Below are 18,927 nucleotides of genomic sequence, written 5' to 3'. Positions count from 1 at the left end.
GCAGTAAGCATATATTCAGACTTGATAACCAGATTAGTTACCTGGTTAAATTATGACTGTGGAACATTATGCGTGTATCAGTCACCGAGTGTGTCAGATTTAATAGTGCAACAATAAGCAATGTGTCTATCCTATGAATCTTTATTTTTGCATTTGGGAGGTTTAGTTTTATTTTTTATTTTTTTATTTTATTTAGAGATACAGCACTGAAACAGGCCCTTCGGCCCACTGAGTCTGTGCCGACCAAGAACCACCCATTTATACTAACCCTACAGTAATCCCATATTCCCTACCACCTACCTACACTAGGGGCAATTTACATCGGCCAATTTACCTATCACCTGCATGTTTTTGGCGGTGGGAGGAAACCGGAGCACCCGGCGAAAACCCACACGATCACAGGGAGAACTTGCAAACTCCGCACAGGCAGTACCCAGAATTGAACACGGGTCCCTGGAGCTGTGAGGCTGCGGTGCTAACCACTGCGCCACTGTGCCGCCCCTTAGTGGAGAAAGGTTGTGTACTTATTTGCAATCTCAGAATTCACAAAACATTGATACATTTTATTTTTATTATTGTGCCAAACACCAATATTAATTGTATATATATCATCTATTTGTTTAAAAAAAAATGCAACTTTTAAACATAGTAAAATGTCCAAAGCCACTTCACAGAAATATTATCAATGAAAAATTTGCACAGAGCCACGTAGAGGTATTAGGGCAGATGACCAAAAGCTTGCTCAAAGAGGTAGGTTTTAAGGCGCATCTTAAAGGAGAAAAGAGAGACAGGGAGGTTTAGGGAGGGAATTCTGGAGCTTAGGGCCTTGGTAACTAAAGGCACATTCGCCTATGGTGGAGTGATTAAAATCGGGAATGCTCGAGGCCAGAATCGGAAGGGTGCAGATATCTGAGGGTTGTGGGGCTGGAAGAGGTTACAGAGATAGGGATTTGAACACCAGGATTAGAATTTTAAAATCAAGACCATGCTTAATCGAGAGACATTGTAGTCAACGAGCACGAGTGATGGGTGAATGAGACTTGGTGTGAATTAGGACACGGGCAGCAGAGTTTTAGATGACCTCACGTTTTACTGAGGGTTGAATTTGGGAAGCTGGTGAGGTGTGCATTGGAATAGTTAAGTCTAGAGGTAAGAAAGACACGGATGAAGGTTTCAGCAGCAGATGAGCTGAGGCAGGAGTGGAGTTGGGCAATGTTATGGAGGTGGAAATAGGCAGTCTTAATGGTGCAGATATGTGGTTGAGGTCCGATATGACTTCAAATATGCTAACAGTCTGCTTCAGCCTCAGACCATTGCCAGGGCGAGGGATGGAGTCAGTGGGAATGGAAAGACAATGGGTTTGGTCGACTCAATATTTAGTTGGAGAAAATTTCTGCTTATTCATTACTGAATGTCAGACAAGCAGTCTGACGATACAAAGGCGATGGAGGTGTTGGGAGTGGTGATCATAAGATAGAATTGGATGTCATCAGAATACATGTGAAAACTGATGCCGTGTTTTCGGATTTAGGCATTGAGGGACAGTATGTCGATGAGAAATACAGTAAAAGGTTGCCAAGGATAGATCCTTGGGGAACACCAGAGGCAATGCTGCAGGAGTGGAAAGAGTCATTGCAGGTGATTCTTTGGCTGTGACTGGATCGGCAAAAATTGAATGTGGTGAGTGCAGTCCCACCCAGCTGGACCACAGTGAAGAGGCGTTGGAGGAAAATGGTGTGGTCAACCGTGCCAAAGGCTGCAGCTGGGTTAAGAAGGCGGCGCAGTGGTTATCACTGCAGCCTCACAGCTGCAGCGATCCGGGTTCATTTCTGGGTACTGCCTGTGCGGAGTTTGCAAGTTCTCCCTGTGACCGTGTGGGTTTCCGCCGGGTGCTCCGGTTTCCTCCCACAGCTAAAGACTTGCAGGTTGATAGGTAAATTGGCCATTGTAAATTGCCCCTAGTGTAGGTCGGTGGTAGGAGAATGGTGGGGATGTGGTAGGGAATATGGGATTAATGTAGGATTAGTATAAATGGGTGGTTGCTGGTCGGCCCAGACTCGGTGGGCTGAAGGGCTGTATCTCTAAATAAATAAAAATAAAAAAAATAAACAAGGCCAAGGGAGGATGGTTTACTTTTGTTACCATTATGTAGGATGTTATTTGTGACTTTTTGATAGTTCTTTCAGTACTGTGACAGGGCCGGAAACCTGATTGGATGGATTCAAACAGAGTTCTGGAAAAGATGACTGAGAGTTGAGAGGCACCAGCATATTCAAGGACTTTGGAGAGGAAAAGGTTGGAAACGGGGCAGTAGTTTGCAAGGTGGAGGAGTCGAGAGTTTTTTTTTTAAGGGCAGATTTGAGGGAGATGGGGACAGTACCTGAGGAGGGAAAACCATTAACAATATCAGGGAACGTGGGAACTAGGATGGGAAGCTGAGTGGTCAGTTTATTGGGAATACGGTCGAGGGAGCAGGAGGTGGGTCTCATGGATCAGATGACCTCGGAGAGGGCAAAAGGAGAGACAGAAGAGAAGAGTTCAAGGCTAGGCTGATGGGGGAGATGCGTGGGATTGGCAGCTTGAGGAAGCTCGGCCTGGTGCACTGGTGAAGAGGGGGAAGCAGCAGAGGCAGTCGATCAAAGTCGATTCACTCGGGTGGAGGAGACAGGGAGATGTGATTTCCAGTAGAGAAAAGAACACAGTGGTTATCTTTATATTCCAGGATCATCCTGGGATAGTGAGCAGTTTTGATAGACAAGAGCAGGACCCAATAGTGCTTTATGTGGTCCAGCCTGACCTATGCCTCTTTTTATTAGCAATGTGGAGAACAACATAACTATGAATACTCTACAATCCATTCAGTTTTGATTGGTATATGAAGACTTTGTCTGATGGCTCAGTCAGTGATGGTAACATGTAGTTAAGCGATGCACAACAGAAGGCTGCAGGTTCCATTCATGATGTGTGTTGAGTGAACTGATCTCAGCCAAGGTTCCAACAAGGATGCTAAAATTGTCATTCGTAGTCCTGGGCTAAGATGGGGAAAGGTGAGAATTCCTGCTGCTGATTTGTAGCTGATGACACCAGCTGGATTGTGTGCATGCACCTTCTGCAAGGCAATGATCAAGCTGCAGACCTGGACACATGGCTTTACAAAACCACCAAGTGGCAAGTTGCTAGGCAGCACAGTCCAGTTTTTTTCCCCTCTTCACACTACACGTCATTTGTGTTCAGGTAAACTTGCAATTCCAAGTCCCAGTAAAATGTTAACAGCTCATTGCATCCAGTTTGTATCAGCCAGGAGGTGGGTGGCAGGATCATACTTTTCTCCACAATCCATCAGCGTCCATTATGCGATCATTGGACAAAAGCAACTTCGCTTACCTTTATGCAAATGAGTGCTCAGCAACACTGAAGTACTCCTGCATGGCTTTGCTGAGAACTTCCAACTGGATGAAGCAAGTTTAAATGACCTGTACTAAGTCATTCAAACAGGAGTTGGAAGTCAGCTGTGGGAGGCCTGAATTTCATTTTTCCATAACTGCTAAATTAATTCGTTGGGCTGTATGTCTATAATTATTAATACTCCTCTTGAAATTAATATAGTAAAGAAGAATCAGCCCCAAAAATGTCTTATCCTCAAGCACTTATAAGTAAAATGAAGCTCCATATGTAATTGTAAAAAGTTACATTTTGTTACTAAGGCTGCCCTTCCCCCTCCGCCGATTTCCTCCAGACCTATTCTCACCACTTAACTTATTGCCGGGGACTGTTCCCTTGGGTCCCTGGTGGTGGCCTCCTATCTAGTGAAGTAAGCCAGCCATTCTTGCCAGGTCCCAGGCTGGAGTGTTACCTCTTATGTGGTAATGTGGCCTGGGAGTTGTAATAGCCGGAGCCTCACACCAACAACTCATGGGCTTCCTGCCCAAACACGTCCCCGAGTTAAAATCGGAGCATTAAAATTGAAATTGGCTTTTGACAGTTCGATCTAAAGGCATAACTGGCACTGCAGATGCATGTTAACGCTTTTATAATTGCTTTTCCCATAGCCGTAGCTTGGCATACGAATTATCAATGCATTTTTAGATGGAGTGTTGTGACCCGCTGAACATTTTTTAATATATCATTGATTAATGTCTTGCTTTTCATGACAATGTGCTGCATAAAAGTCTTGTAGATTTACAAGATGAGTCATGTGATCATTGATGACGGAACCATTTATGTCTCTTGAAGGGCAATTCTATCAGAGTAATACAGCTAATGGACCCACTAGTACAATCTTTCATTTAAAAATGACACACATTGCGCACTGTGGATTCTGCGATTTCAGCAAAGGATAGGTCTGCAGTGTGCTTCTTCCTTACTAAATTGTGAAATGTAAGAGATTGGAAGTAAATTGATAAGAGCAAGTATTTGAGGCTGTCAGTTCAGGATTAGTTTTGTGCAGTACCTTTTTATAACTGAGATGCAAAATGATGCTCTGTTGTGATTTTGAGGAGGAAAATTAAAACCTCCATCCCGAGGTAGAGCATATGGTGATCTGCCTGTTGTTCATAAGAGATTGTTGCAATAATCATGTTAAGATGTTGCTGCCATTACCCTAGTAACCTTTGCCCTTGTGCCAGTAACATCATGAAGGTTTGCAATAGTCTGCTAGCCCTGGTAGTAAAGATGAACCTGTGTTTAATAGGAATTGATTCTCCAACTGTGGGCGGAGAAAATATTTTGTGTTTACCTTTGATTTTGGTAAATGGTGTCCATCCAAGAATAATTCAGTTTGGGCACAGACAAAGAAATGGTGTGTTTATATTTGCTGATACATCCAAATAAACAGTCAAAGCACCAGTATTTCATTCTGGTGCCTGCTATCTTAAACCATCAATCGTAGAGCTGTCAGGCTTAGAGCAGGACACATCCCTGTGGGGCTCCAAGCCTGTTGTTTTCATCAGATTAGGGGAGTAAGCAGCAGGGTGGACAGCATTCCTTCCCTTAAAAGAAGAAAAGCAAGACTTGAAAAAGCTCATCCCGAGTTCTGCTTACACTTGTGTTTTTTGTCTTCCCTTCTTACCGCCTGCTGTCTGTCATCCCTGCATTTCTTTTTCTGTAGCACCTTTTCTAAAGCTCCTGTGTTTTGAGATTTTCTCAATGCAAATTATGACCTGCTCAGGAACTAAGACCTAAAGCAGTGTTTAACAAAAACTCAAAGATGCAAATATGCATGTATAAAAATACCTTGAAAGTTTGATTGCCAGTTTAGAAAGTCTGCGCAAGGGGCCAGGTTTGGCTCTTGGGAATCCCCAACTGGAAACAATAAGGTACCCCTTGAATTCTTTGCAGAAGTAGCTTTATTGACTTGAGATTTTAAGGCCCAAATTAAGTCTGAACTGAACTTCAATTTTCCAAAGTAGAGGCAATGGAAATGCTTCCTGAATGTGACAGCAATTTGTTTTCAGGCTTCCCTTTAGTTTTGAACCCTGTGAAATGTGCTTTTTGTGTATGGAAATAAACTTTCGATAGTGACAAAAGGTATTGTCAAAAACTTTTAGATCTGCATGTAATGTTCTGAGAACAAATGCAAATGCCATGACGCACTTTGAGGACGAAATTAATCAGGTATTTTTAAACCAAGCGAGGTTATGTTGAGTGTAGGCTGTTGGCTTACTCCAGATAAACAGAGATAACTGAGTATGGTTTCATATATTAAAAAGAGTTAACGAATCACATTTGAACATGCATTCAAGAAACTTGTATTCTAACAGGAACAACTGAAAGGACTTTAATAACGTTTTCCATTTCCTATTTCTATAGTCCCCTTGGCCCCAGAGCTGCGTTTAGAGCCATTGAACTGCACAACTATTACAGTAAGTTGGAAGCAAGCAGAGGAGAACAGTGTACACATCCAGGGATATAGACTCTTTTACAGGGAAGAAAGTCAGCAGGAAACTGGGCCAATTGGACTCGGCATGCACGATTCTCATTACACCATCAGTGGACTAGGTACGTAATGTCCAAACATTTCACTTGGTCTTAACTTGCACTCTCTACTTGTAGCAATTTTAGTGACAGTACTTTTGACTCCTCACATTTAGGTTTCTCCTTTCCTTTTGTCCTTTGCTTGGGGGAAAGCGTGGATTTGTTTAAACATTTTTAATAATAACGAAATCTGTTTGGAGCTCTTTGCTGTGCTTGTGTTTTTTATACTTACTAATGAAGGTTTTTCAACCTTTTTCTCATCGCACACCCCATTACCCTGTTAATAGTACATTTTCCTTCATTGTGTACTTATTCTCGGCTTCAGTTGTGCTGGAAATCCCCGAGGGTGGGGGAGGGGTGAAATTTAATTTTCCCTCTGGATCAGCTCCACAGTAAAGTTTATTAACACCAAACAAGTTGCTTGACACAGGAAACTAAAAGATCTGAGAAAATATCCTAATGTTTTGTTCAGGGGAAACATATCCAGTGTTTCTAATTGGAAAACTTAAAATTACTTTCAACCTGTGGTCAGAAAAATGGCTATTTTTTTCCTAGGCTTCTAAGGAGTTGAAACGCAACGTGCAAGTCACATCTGTGTTCTGAAGGTATAAATGAGCTTTAAAGTGTTTACTCATGTAGTACGGTGACTGCAGCTACAGTATAATTGTAATGAGTAAAAGTTCAAACTTTTGTATGCTAAACCTGCTTTTCACAATAAGTGTAATTGGATTTGCCAATGAGTTTAATTCCTGTCCTCCCTTGGCTCCACTAAAAGTGGGAGATTTGTGTCAGAACATTATCTGTTCGTTCTTCAATCTGGGACAAGAACTTTATAATTTCAGTAACTGAACAAGTGTTCTCCATTCATCTACAAATACCACTGTTGAACACTTCTACCTTCCTGTTAATGCTCCTTCACGTCTCCTTTTCAGTGTTGCTGCAGAAATAAGTTAAAAATATTTTTCTTAATTTAGCACTACAAAAATAGTGTGACTTAGGAAAAAGGTCTTTGTATTGCATAGTATCATTTACATGTCAGCCCTTCCTGAAGAGATTTTTTTTGTATGTTGTGAATTATTTACACAACCTTCTCTGTCAACACAATCCTTCAGCACAGTTGTTCCGCATTTTTGCTTCCAGACCACCTGAAATGGTCTGAAATTTGGTTCCTGCAGTGCCACATAACCATTACAAGCTCTTATCAAATTATGCTAAATCCAGATCTAAGGTTTGTGCCCAATTTGTGCAGAGCCAAATTGCAGTATAGGTGCAAGTCGGTTTCTGTGCATATGCAGTAAAACTTTTCACAGATCACTGTAAAATCCGTATCCTAGACTTGATGTGATAGAGATAAACAGTAGACCTCTTCTAGTTTTACTTTCATGCACACTTACCATTGGATGTTAGGATACAATTCAGGTTGTGTTGAATTCAGATCTTAGTCTATTTATAAGCTTTAGAAAGACTTGAAGTTTCGTTCAGTGCATTCAAATGTAAGAGCTCTAAATATTTTTATCATATTATTGGAACTGCTATTTTTATGGCTTAAGCAATGTAGTTAGGTAGTACAAGTGTGATCCTTCAGCAAAGAAAAGGAACAATAATACTTGAATGTTATTACATTTGAAATCCTTGGTCTGAATGATCTATAAGTGTAAGTCATTGTGGAATTATTAAGTCTGACCTCAGTCACTGTTTGGCTGTGGCCCTTGACTGTTGCTTGGTGATGAGCTTAGATTCACAGATCCCTGTCAAGGGCCTCAATCCCCGTGTGATGTGGGAACAACAGCACATTCTTAACTGCTAACTGGACAACTGACCATCTGTGGCCATTCCAGCCATAGCAGGTGGCTGGCAGCTGACCATTTAACCAGGCAAAAAACTGTTCAGGACAATGAAGGAAGCGAGCAGAACAAAACCTGATCATTGATTGGATTCTGTTCCTTTTCCAGTGTTTTTTATGTTATTTATTCTTCCTGAAGTAGCTGCTATGGCTCTGTTAAAGAGGCAAATTAGACTGATCATAATGTTACAAGTCAAAATAAATGTAACTTTTTGGCGACACTCATTTTGCACATCACACTTCCTCTGCCTTTCCTCTTGGTCCAAATCTTCCTGTGGTTAATGATTAGGCATGTACGATTCAACATTAAATGGATTTTAAAAAAACTTTCTGATAGTTTCCATCTAAGCTTAAACAATATTCCTTTACACCATAACATTAGAAATTCCTTAACTCGGGAAAAAAAGGACAATTAAGAGTTGCACTTCAACTGGACTGGGCTCTCTGCTCATGCTTTGTAAAACATGTTTGTAAAGTTATTAAATGTAAGCTTTTCTGTCAGAGTAAAACATTAATATAAAAACAAAAACTAGGTGGAGATGTGAAGCTTAACTCAGTTATTTACTGTTTCTTTATTAATTGTTTTTGACCTTTGGCATTTTACTGCTCCAAAAATTAATTGGGTTATTTGGCTTTCTCAGGATAAATGATGAGGTTTTATTGAGCACACACCTCTGTTTTCAGTTTGTAAGCTGGTTATGCACCAAGTCAGTTTATTTCTTCAGTCTTGTCACGAAATTCCAACTGGAGGTTAGATGGGAATGGTTTGCTTAAGGCACTTGTCCCAGTCACTGCCTTCTGACCTCCTGGAACCTCAGGATTTTATCTCTTCCCTGTGAACTGAGATAAATTTCTGCCTCTGCTCTGGCAGACAATGCCGATTTATAAATGTGACCTTTTTTGCAGCCCTGGCCCACTTAATGAATGAAGTTTAATCATCAAGATTTGAAGTAGTAATAAGAAAATGAAGTGTTATACTTGAGTTTAATTGCAGGCTTGTCTCGCATTAAGGCCATATCACTAGTGTGTTATAGATCACCAGAGAATGTACACAGTGGATTACAACTAAATCAGAATGCATCAAGTATTATTTAATGGGACCACAGAAAAAAGTGAAACTATTTAAAATACTCCAAAAGATAAATCAGATCTGAAAATAGCTGCAAAGAGAAAATGAAAGCAAAAGACTTTTTATTGGGCAGTTTTTGAACTATAATATTAGCATTATCTTTTTTTTTTAAAATTCAGTAATTTTAAATTGTTTCAAAAAATTTCCTATGGCAACACCTGCTGATAAGAATAGGTAACTACAGGATGAAAACTATAAAAAGTGGAAAAATAAGTCCATTTTTAGTTTTTTAAATACTGTCTTAGTGTTTTCTTTAACATTTCATCACTGTATTATACACTGGGAAAGTGGAACACTTTATCACGGCATCTTAGATGTTTAGATACTTTGATTTGTGGATCAAAGTTTCCTGTGGATTGTTAGATTACCCACCCTGAACTGGAGAGGACAAATTCAGCTCAGTAATGAGTAATGATCTATGAATAATCAATGTTCCCTACTAAACTCTGCTCTTTAAGCACACACATAAGTTAGTGTGCTCATACTTGAAGAGTGGTGAAATTGCTTCATATTGATGAACTGAATTTCAAAATAAATCCCAATTCAAAGGGATGTATTAAGGCTTAAGGTAAACATTCTTCAATACAGATAGTGGTCAATACTAATCATTAAGAAGCTTTACAAAAATCCACTGTTGTTGTAAAGTGATTTTTGATTTCCTTTTTGTAGTGGCTGTGGTTTAATTTTTTCTTCTGCCAAAATTCTTACCGAATTACATTGGTTTTGGTCCTAACTTAACATGTATGTGAAATATTTTTAAAAAGAGAAATTAGGCTCTCCCAAAAGCTCTAAGTATATTGCAAAAGGAGCCTTGCATCAATCAGGGAAAATATTAGCTTGTGCTGAACTAGCTGTTCCTACCGCGCAGTTGGCCTCAGTTGACCCCAAGTTAGGGAAGAGGAAAATCGTTTGTGATTCCCATTCCCTTGTGCTATCTTGTGACCTCTACCTCATGTGTGTGAACGATGTCTGACAACGGCGTAGACTCCGTTGTGTTTCCCCTTGAAGTTGAATATCATGCTGACATTCACTGTCAAAGCTCACAAATAATGGATACCAGGATGATAAAGTAGAAGGTGCCTGTGGAACACTGTCCAAGCAATGTGTTAATGCTGCTGCTGGCAGCACCATGTGTAACATCTGCAACTGAGCAAAATGGCCCACAGTACTTTTTACTTGTTGGTAGGAGAAGGACTCAGACCTTGAATAGCAACTGGAAGAAAATTTAAGACTAAAAATTAGATCAAAAAGGTAAGTTTCAAAGAGGTTGTTGAATGTGGACATAGATATAGCTAGATTGGAGGGTGATGGAAGATAATCTACGGTGTAGGTTTGTGATGGCTCAAGCCTTTGATGGGTGGAGGGATGGAAGGGGCCCACAACAGATTAGAATCAAAGAAACAGAAATTATGAGCTGGGATGTTGGGTTGGAGAAGGTAGCTAAGGTAACAGTGCGATTTGTAAATGAGAATGAGGATATTGAAATCAAAACATGGGAAAATTGAAATACCAGTGCAGATTGGTGAGGATGGGATGGTAGATATGTGTGCCTTTTGTATTGAATAACCTGCGGACAGTAGAGTTCTGGATGCATTGGAAATTTCTGTAGGTTACAGCTTGGAAGACCATTCAGGAGAGCATTGGACAAAAACAGTAGAAAAGGCATAAGGGTATTGCTGGTGATTAATGAGGTAGTGATCACACTAAATAACACCGCACTGGAAGTGGTTAGCAAATTCTGCTACCCTAGATTGTCTGTCACCGTGGACCTGTCATTTGATGCAGAGCTCGATACACACATTGGGAAAGCAGCTACCACCTTTGCCCAACTTGCGAAAGGCACATGGGATAACACCAAGCTGACCCTTAAGACCAAGTTGATAGTTTATAAGGCATGTGTTCCCAGCTACTTGCTGTATGGCAGTGAGACATGGGTGAGTTAAAGCTACCAGGAAAAGCAGCTCAATAATTTCCATCTTTACTGTCTGCAGCACATTATGGGTATATCCTGGCAGGACAAAATCACAAATGCAGCAGTCCTCTTAAAAGCAGAGCTACAAAGTGTGTTGGCACTAATTTAACAGCCGGCTTGTGGATCGGGCACATCCACAGGATGGAAGACGGTCACAAGGACCTCCTGTATGGCGAGGTAAGCAGGTGCCCAGCGGGGCACCCAAAGCTCCACTTCAAGGATGCTTGCAAGCGTGACATGACAGCCCCAAATGTCGACTATGGCACCTGGTAGTCACTAGCTGGCGAAAGAGGGAAATGGCGACACATCCTGTGGACTAGCGTGCACTACCACGATAACCAGTTGCCACAGCAGCTTGGCAACAGGTGCCAACGTCAAAAACAACAGCTCATAGCATCATTTGGCAGCTTCATGTGCAGCACATGTGGCAAAACCTGCCTGTCAAGGATTGGCTTTCACAGCCATCAGCAAAGGTACACCAAGAGAAGACGCCCCATCTAAATGCAATAGAAGAAAAAAGAAAAGCACCAATTGAGATTGAGATCTGTGGCAGTGTGAGTACATTGTCTTCAAACCTAATTATAGATTTTCCCTTTTGGAAATGTTAAGGTGGATTCTTACAGTGGGTTTCAGCATAGTAGGTTCTGTTCATTTTATATTTACATGTTGTTTCACTCTATATTTAAAAATACAAAGATCCCCATTGTGTTAATGTTGATTTTACAATTACAGTTCTTAGGGAAGCAGCAATTTATCTTGTGCATTAACTTGGTGTCTGTTTATGCACTCAGATTATGTTGTGATTTTTTTTTTGGACAAAGATATAACATCAATACACATGAATTTGTTCTGTCTGGTATTATTTTACAAAAAGAGACAGAGAGAAAAATACATAGTTAAGTGTGCTGGGATTTATGGCAGCCTCATTACTTATAGGGAGCACAGCAGCTAAAAGGCACATTCTTTTGAAATGCACATCTCCGAATCCTATTTCATTCTTCAATATGATGTGACTGATATTTTGCATAAGTAAAAATAAATGAACTTGAAAACTGAGAAACAGTTTGTACTAAATCATTTGGAGTAGAGGTGACCACTCTTTTTTGTCTCTATGGCTTGCATAGGTAAGTACCTTAGACCCTGGTGGGAGACGATATTTTAAAAATTAACCTGTTATATTTTTGCTATGTTCTGAGATGGGATTAATTCACCAATTGGGCAACAACGTTAATAACATTTCTAAACCATGATGCTCACAGGCCAAACCATTGAATAAAATATATAGTACAAAAAGGAATGAGGCAACTGCACTTCAAGTAGTGGGTTTCCAGGATTTGAGGGCCCTATCTTGTCCTTAGGATCGCATGCTACATGCCTATTTCTTAAACTAACAACATGGAAAGGGCACTGTAGTTGCTCAGCCTGTGAATGCCCTGCATGGTGAACCATACAGATGAGAAAGTCCCAGGTTTTGATCCCCAGTTGGGCTGTCAGTGGTAGTTTAATTATGTGATGGAATTGGCTGTGGGGCCACAACACTAGGAAGAGGAAAAAGCATCCAGGATTGCCACTCCTGATTGCCTTCCAGCTGAGGTTATTAGATAGCACATATATTTGCAGACTTCAGGTGACGATGGGATTGGGTTCTGCTTTGATGCCCCATGGTTGAATGGCAAAATAAAACCCAGTTTCTAGACTTGTACATGAAGAATGGTCACTTTGAAATAATACATAAGGGCTCCCAGCAATCGTGAAACTACCCCTGTTTGAGCCACTGCTTTTGTGGAGAACTGGAAGGGTACGGAGAGACATTTTTAGAAAAGTGCAATACAGTATTGAGAGTTATATTTTAGTAATTAGCCATTAGTTAAAGGACACTAGATTTGGGTTCAGTTTTGTTTGGTGTAGAGTGATATTTTAGTTTTTGATTTGTTTTGAGTGGGATATGGTAACAGGAATTGAGTACAAGCTGGGGTGGAGCTTATGTTCTTTTTGGTAATTTCAGCCTATGCACTGGGGGCCTGCTTTAATGATGGTCTCCTAGGGTGTAATAAAATTATACAGGCCAGGGTGGGCCTGAAAGACAACACAAATTGGGCTAAGTACTATGAAAAGGGGAGGCAAATTGGTAGGAAATGGAGTCTTTTACTAGCTGTTTGTGTTTAAATAGTTGCTGCGAGTTAACAAGGTGTGAAAATGTAATAAAGTTAAGAACACCTGTATGGAAGCGTGCCATTTTACAATGAGACACAACCCTTTATGGTGACCTTTAGAAGGCTCAATAAGTAGCTCTGTTTTGAGGAGAGTGTTCCCTTCAAGATATGTACTAGATTTTTGAATAGTTTCAACAGAAAGCTAAATAATTTAGTCAAATATAAACTGTATTTTTTTTTATGTAGCTTATTATCACACATGCTTTTAAGTTTTGTAAAAATGTCAAGGAATCCCATTGAAGTGACTGAACAAATGAACTATCTTAAATAAAAATGCAATGCTTTTATTAAGCTGAACTGTTCCATTGCATAAACAATATTAATTAATGCCTTATAGTCCATCAAGTGTCCTATTTGCAAACTTATACAATAAGTGCAATATCATGAGTATGTATTGAGAATATTCTGAGGGAATGCCGCCTATATATACAGGTCAAAATATCAGTTTCTTTAAATTTTAATACACAGCATGACGAGAGGAAGTTGTGATTCATTATCTATTTATTAACATGTTGTTATGGTCAACTGCATGTGTTTTACTTAAACATAACAGCTTGTAAACAAAAGTCTTAAATGTTCCCCCACCTCAAATAAAATCCACTACTTTGTTATATTGTACTTCCTGATGCCTTCTGTCTTTTTGAAATTTATGCTGTACTGTCACCTTATATTTCTCAGTTCAAGTTCTGGAAACTTTCCAAGAACATGGTTACATATTGTATTTGGTAGGGGATGGTGAGAGAGAGGTGGGATTGAGAAAGTTACACACTTAGGACTGGTAACACACTCAAATATAAAACCTCATTGTTACCTAAAATCGCACAGACCATTAGTGAGGAGATGTTTTGACAAACACACATATTGGAGCCCATAAATATTTAACACAAAAGCTAACTACTTTTGAGCCAACAAACCCTCACAACAAAGTCTCTGAACTGTTGGTAGCTGAGTACCATTTGTTGGATTTCCAGCCATGTGGTCCTGAGAGTCCTAAAGTTGCCTGGCACTTCATTTCCCCAGAGCATTTTGTGCAAGTAAAATGCCTACCTCAATGTGAGAAAGAAAACGAACAGATTGACTGCAGATTAACGCTGCTGGACCACGCATGTCGAAGTGAGAAGTCTGAAAAAATAAAAGGTTATAAACTGATGCATGGTGTATCTATTCATGATTTTGTTTGACAGTACCAATGAGCAGGAAAGTCAGTTGTCAATCATTAAAAATTTGGCATTAGAAGGCATGGGACTGTACTAATAATAGGCTTCAAAATTCAAATGGGCCTGTTTACAGAGTGAAGAGCTTTTGTTTTGCATAATTGCTGACTAGGCAGGTACTATTCTGCTTATAGACAAAGAGTGCTATGTTACAGCTGACGAGAAAGCCATTGAGGAATCTTATCTCAGGGGAACACTAAATTTATAATGGAATGACAAGTCTTAAATGCAATGGGTTATCATAGAACCATGAGCTAGAAGGTTAAGGCTAAAGAGGAACAGATAATGACAAACGTATTCTTTTACTGTGAGCTTAATGATATCAGGGTTGGAATGTTTGTAGCTTTTTAAATTTGGATGTAATTCTCCTGTCATTTTGCCTATTACTGATAATTCTCTAAATGATTTATTGCAGTTTAATCTTATTCAAGATGTCTATCCAAAGCTTTAGTTAATTTTACTATGCAATTGGTTACGAAGGTCAAGTATGAATGAAGTAACTGAATCACTGAAGCCATTGTGCTGAGATCTGCCTATGTACTTTATCTTCAAGAGAGTTGGTCACTGTCTGTAAACCTTTGTTGACACTAGATGACACTGTTTAGTTTGTTCTACTTTCAGCTGCTAATGATTTTTCAGCTTGAGCATACTTTAAAGGTAGGGAATGGTCTTTTGAAAAGAAGGCGAAAGCTCTTCTATTTCTATAAGTTTGAGAAGGCATTTAAAAAAAGGATGCAAGGATAAACCCAGCAACTGCAGACCAGTCAGTTTAACCTTGGTGGTGAGAAAGCTTTGAGAAACAATAATTTGGGACAAAATTAACGGTCATTTGGAAAAATGTGGATCAATTAAAGAAAGCCAGCATGGACTTGTTAAAGGCAAATTGTGTTTAACTAAATTGATTGAGTTTTCCTATGAGGCAATAGAGAGAATTGATAAGTGTAATGAGGTCAGATGTAATGTACAAGGACTACCAAATGGCATTTGATAAAGTGCCACATAGCAGGCTTGTCAGCAAAGTTAAAGCCCATGGAATAAAAGGAACAGTGGCAGCTTGGATACGAAGCAGGCTGAGTAACAGGAAACAGAAAGTAATGGTGAACAGTTTTTCAGACTGGAGGAGGGTATGTAGTGGGGTTCCCCATGGATTGGTATTAGGACCACTGCTTTTCTTGATCTGTATTAATGTTGCAGGGCACAATTTTAAAATATGTAAAAGAAACAAACTTCAAGAGGACATAGACGGGCTGGTGGAATGGGTGGACACGTGGTAGATGAAATTTAATGCAAAGAAGTGTGAAGTGATGCATTTTGATGGGAAGAACAAGGAGCGACAATATAAAGTAAAGGGTACAATTCTAAAGATGGTGCAGGAGCAGAAGGACCTGGAGGTATATGTGCACAAGTCATTGAGGATGGCAGGGCAGCTTGAGAAAGTGGTTAAAAAGGCATGCGGGGTCCTAAGCTTTATAAATAGAGGCATGGAATACTTTTTCCCAAATACATACTTTATTCATAAAAATATGTAAAAAAAAAAAAATACATTACAAAACAGTTCCAAGTTGACATTCCAGAAAGTGCAAAAGAAATCCGTTTTCTTCAGTACAGAATGTGAGTTGCCTCACAACTCTTCCATTCCATTTTACATGCAATGTACATTTGCATTGCACAGCAAAACCATATTTTGGTGCACACAGCCCGAGGGGTTTTACACAAGTTCCAACCCCTCGGTTCACTATGGCAGGAAGACTTTACACAGTGGCCTTTCCCCATTGAACCTTTGCGGCGGCTGGCCAAGCTTTAGTGCGTCCCTCAGCACGTAGTCCTGGACCTTGGAATGTACCAGTTTGCAACACTCGGTCATGGACAACTCTTTGCACTAGAAGACCAACAGGCTTTGGGCAGACTGAAGAGCGTCTTTCACCCCATTGATGGTCCTCCAGCAGCAGTTGATGTTTATCTCAGTATATGTCCCTAGGAACAGACTGCAGAGCACGGACTCTTGTGTTACAGAGCTGCATGGGATGAACCTCAACAAAAACCACAGCATCTCTTTCCATACTTGCTTTGCAAAGGCACATTCCCAAGGAGGTGGGCAACAGTCTTTTCCCCACCACAGTCACCTCGAGGGCAGCATGCGGAGGTGGTGAGATTCCGGGCATGCAGGAAGGATCTCACGGGGAGGGCCCTTCTCACCACCAGCCAAGCTATGTCTTGGTGCTTATTTGAAAGTTCTGGTGATGAGGCATTCTGCCAAATGACATTGGCAGTCTGCTCAGGGAACCATCTGACAGGATCCACCTTCTCCTTTTCCCCGTAGGGCCTTGAGGACATTCCGTGCAGACCACTGTCTGATGGATTGGTGGCCAAAGGTGTTTTTCTGCACAGTCTTTTCCATGAAAGATCAGTGGTACGGCACGGTCCAACTGGATGGAGCGTTCTGCGGCAATGTGGCTAGACCCATCCTTCACAACACCAGATAGAACCTCAGCATGTAGTGACACTTGCTGTTTGTGTACTGGGGTTCTACACACAGCTTGATGCAGCCACACACAAAGGTGGCCATCAGGATGAGGGCGACGTTGGGTATGTTTTCTCCCCCTATATCTAGAGGTTTGTACATCATGTCCCTCCGGACACAGTGCATTTTGGATCTCGAGATAAAGCGGAAGTGGCTCAGGTGACTGCCACGGCACAGGAGTGGGGTATGTGCCAGACCTGTACCACGTACAGCAACAACGTGAGCGCCTCGCATCTGATGACCAGGTTCTTGCCCACAATGGAGAGAGGACGTTGCTCCCACATGCTCAGTTTATGGCGTACCCTGGCTACTCGCTCCTCCCAGGTTTTGGCGCACGCTCTGGTCCTTCCGAACCATATCCCCAGCACCTTCAGGAAGTCAGACCTGATGGTGAAGGGGACAAAGGATTGGTCAGTCCAGTTCCCAAAAAACATCGCCTCGCTGTTGCCGCGATTTCATTTGGCTCGAGACCAGTTCGAACTGGTCGCAGATGCTCATCAGCCTGCGAACAGGTGGCGGATCCGAGCAGAAGATAGAGACGTTATCCATGTACCTCCTGGCTTTGACCTGAGTACCTCCGCTGCCTGGGATTGTCACCCCTCTTATGCCCGCATCCTTCCTAATGGACTCAGCAAAGGGTTCGATACAGCAAACAAGACAGGGGAGAAAGGACAGCCCTGTCTGACTCCCAATTTGATCGGGAAACTTTCTGATTCCCTCACATTGATTGAGACTGTGCTACTGATGTTTGTGTAGAGCAGTTTGATCCAATTGCGGATTTCCTCCCCAAACTCCATTTTGGAGAGCACGTCCATCATGTATGTGTGCGATATCCTGTCAAAAGCCTTCTGGTCCAGGCTGATGAGGCAGGTGTCCCATACATAGGCGATCGTGGTCCTGAGTAGCGCGAGGCTATTGGAGATCGTCCTGCCGGGTACCATCTGGGTCTGATCGGGGTGAATCACCAACTCCAGAGCAGACTTGACCCAACTGATGATGACTTTGGACAGAATCTTGTAGTCTACATTAAACAATGAGATGGGCCACCAATTTCTGATTTCCTCCCTCTCCCCCTTCCACTTGTAGATGAGGGTGATGATGCTTTTCCTCATGGATTCTGACATGCTGCCGGCCAGAAGCATACTCTCATACACTTCCAGCAGGTCTGTGCCGATCCAGTCCCAGACAGTCGAATACAACTCAACTAGTAAGCCGTCGCTTCCGGGAGTTTTACTCGTCTCGAAGGACGTAATGGCCTTTGTCAGCTTGTCCAGAGTTAGCGGGTTGTCCTGAATCTCCCGCGTGCTGCCATCTAAGACTCCTGTGATGGATGACAGGAAGGACTGGGCAACTGTGCTGTCCATGGGCTTCATGTCATACAGCCTGGCATAAAAGGATTTGCTGATCCTTAGTATGTCAGACTGTGATGATGTTACCGAGCCGTCCTCTTCCTTCAAGCTGCTGATCACAGAGCTCTGTGTACCTTTTGGAAGAAGAAACGCGAGCATGTCTCATCCTCCTCAACGGAGCAGACTCTGGACCGGAAGATGATCTTGGAAGCCTCCATGGCAAAGAGCGAGGCATGCTGGCTCTTCACCTCTTGGAGATCCTCCTTAATGTTGACCTCCATCGACTGCAGCCAGAACACCTGAGTATTTCCAGCATTTCTTGTTTTTATTTCAGAATTCCAGCATCTGCAGTATTTTGCTTTTATTTTAATGCTCTTAGAGAACTGGCATGGCCACGATGGGCAGAATAGCCTCCTTAGCTGTAACTATTCAATGATTCTATGATTATTGAATAAAAGCACTATTATTACTAATTGGAATGCTTTATTAAGGCACTTTATGATTCATCCTGTGTGTTATTGATCTGATTATAATAAATAAACTGTAGCTTCATTCCTTTGTTTTAATTATATTCAATCTTTTTTTTTTACATGAGTTTAAATTTTAAACTTTTAATGCATAAGATTGTCGATTTTGTCCCACTCTAGAGACTTGAGCACATATTCTAGACCAGGGTTGTCCAATGTTTTCGCGTGGGGGCCACATTACAATTT

General features: G+C 41.2%; 1 protein-coding gene across 1 annotated transcript in view; it reads left to right on the top strand.

The window, feature by feature from the left end:
- Positions 1-18,927, top strand: part of LOC137352331 (protogenin-like) — a 139,073-nt gene that overhangs the window by 77,163 nt on the left and 42,983 nt on the right. The window contains exon 12 of the mRNA XM_068017618.1: positions 5,809-5,997. Coding sequence (XP_067873719.1) covers positions 5,809-5,997 — 189 coding nt within the window. The remainder of the gene's footprint in view (positions 1-5,808; positions 5,998-18,927) is intronic.

This window comes from Heterodontus francisci, chromosome 38 (assembly GCF_036365525.1).
Source record: "Heterodontus francisci isolate sHetFra1 chromosome 38, sHetFra1.hap1, whole genome shotgun sequence".
In the NCBI taxonomy this organism is placed as follows: Eukaryota; Metazoa; Chordata; class Chondrichthyes; order Heterodontiformes; family Heterodontidae; genus Heterodontus; species Heterodontus francisci.
Note: the sequence above shows the minus strand (reverse complement) of the source record. Positions and strands in the feature narration are given on the sequence as shown.